At 36.0% G+C, this 1,149-nt stretch overlaps 1 protein-coding gene across 2 annotated transcripts in view; it reads right to left on the bottom strand.

Moving 5' to 3' along the window:
* The window catches only part of LOC145259971 (sodium-dependent neutral amino acid transporter B(0)AT3-like), a 183,060-nt gene extending 182,398 nt beyond the window's left edge, over positions 1-662 (bottom strand). The window contains exon 1 of one of the 2 annotated variants that reach the window (XM_080117958.1): positions 1-662. This exon is cut by the window's left edge and continues 179 nt beyond it. In XM_080117958.1, the coding sequence (XP_079974084.1) occupies positions 1-44 (44 nt within the window). In that variant the 5' untranslated portion in view covers positions 45-662. The other variant, XM_080117959.1, reaches the window with a different exon arrangement.
* Between the last annotated feature and the right edge of the window lie 487 nt (positions 663-1,149).

Raw genomic sequence — 1,149 nt, 5'->3', positions numbered from 1 at the left:
TCGATGCCATGTTCTAATTCCTTGGGCCCTTTTTCTTTCCCCATGGCGCGTTCTTTTCCTTTTTTTTTTTTTTCCTTTTTTTAAATCTTACGCGTGTACACGCACACGTCTATACGTGTGTGTATTTATGTATATGTGTGTATGTGTGTGTGGGGGTAAGTGTGTTTAAAATAATAAAGGAAGAAAGGTGCTTTTTCCTTTTAAATCTTAGATAAAAAGAATAAACAAAAGAGCGAAAAATAACAATATCCGATAATATGATATAGTTATCATATATGTATTATTTAACTGTGATCGCGACTCCCCCTTTTTTTTTCTAAAGGTAATAATTGTAATAAAAAACAATAATAAAAATAACAACAAATCTGTTTTTCTTTCATTGGTTCATATTATTTATATAATTATTCATTATGAACTTTATTTATTTTTGGATTTTAAGAATAAAATCATGATGAAATAATTATTAGTTTTCGTTGCTATTATTGTTGTTGTTGGTGGTGGTGGTGGTGTAGTAGATTAATACCAATGTTATTATTGTTATGGTATCACTAATTTAATATCGCAGAGCGCAGCATCTCCTGTCTGTGTAGTTTGTCGAATGATGACTGGATTAAGTATCGGGATGATATTATTGGCTTTGAAATGTGAAAAAAAAAAAAAAAGGAGAAGGAGTAAAGTAGAAAGAGAGAGTGTGTGAGAGAGAGAGTGAGAGAGATAGAGAGAAAGAAAAAGGGAGGGAGGAAGGAGAGAAGTTGAGAATAAGACGAGGAAGTCTATTAGTGGTAAGAGGAGGGCAAGCAAACGAAGGTAGGGGGTAACGTGGGAGGCGTGAAAACGTATGCGTAAGAAAAGGTGGGAGAAAGAGAAAGTAGAGTGGGAGGGAGGGAGACTGATGGTAGCGACTCTTCATGTGCCCCCCCCCCCCAACGCGCTCACTCTCTTTCTTTCTTTCTCTCATTCCCTTCTGTACGGCAACGAACGTATGTGTGGTCGCGTTGTGAGTGACGCACCGTCTCGGTTAAGCGCGTTTTTTTTTTTTCATTTCGTACACGCTCCGACTCCGCCATTTTCTTTTAATTGTAAATTTTTATATAATTTCTCTCCTTTTCCTATTCTCTTTCCTCTTCTTTTAGCTTTTAAATTACGATT

The sequence above is a fragment of the Euprymna scolopes genome, chromosome 35 (genome assembly GCF_053919585.1).
Source record: "Euprymna scolopes isolate OS-2025 chromosome 35, ASM5391958v1, whole genome shotgun sequence".
NCBI lineage: Eukaryota > Metazoa > Mollusca > Cephalopoda > Sepiida > Sepiolidae > Euprymna > Euprymna scolopes.
The sequence above is the reverse complement of the archived record's forward strand: the minus strand, read 5'-3'. Positions and strand labels throughout refer to the sequence as shown.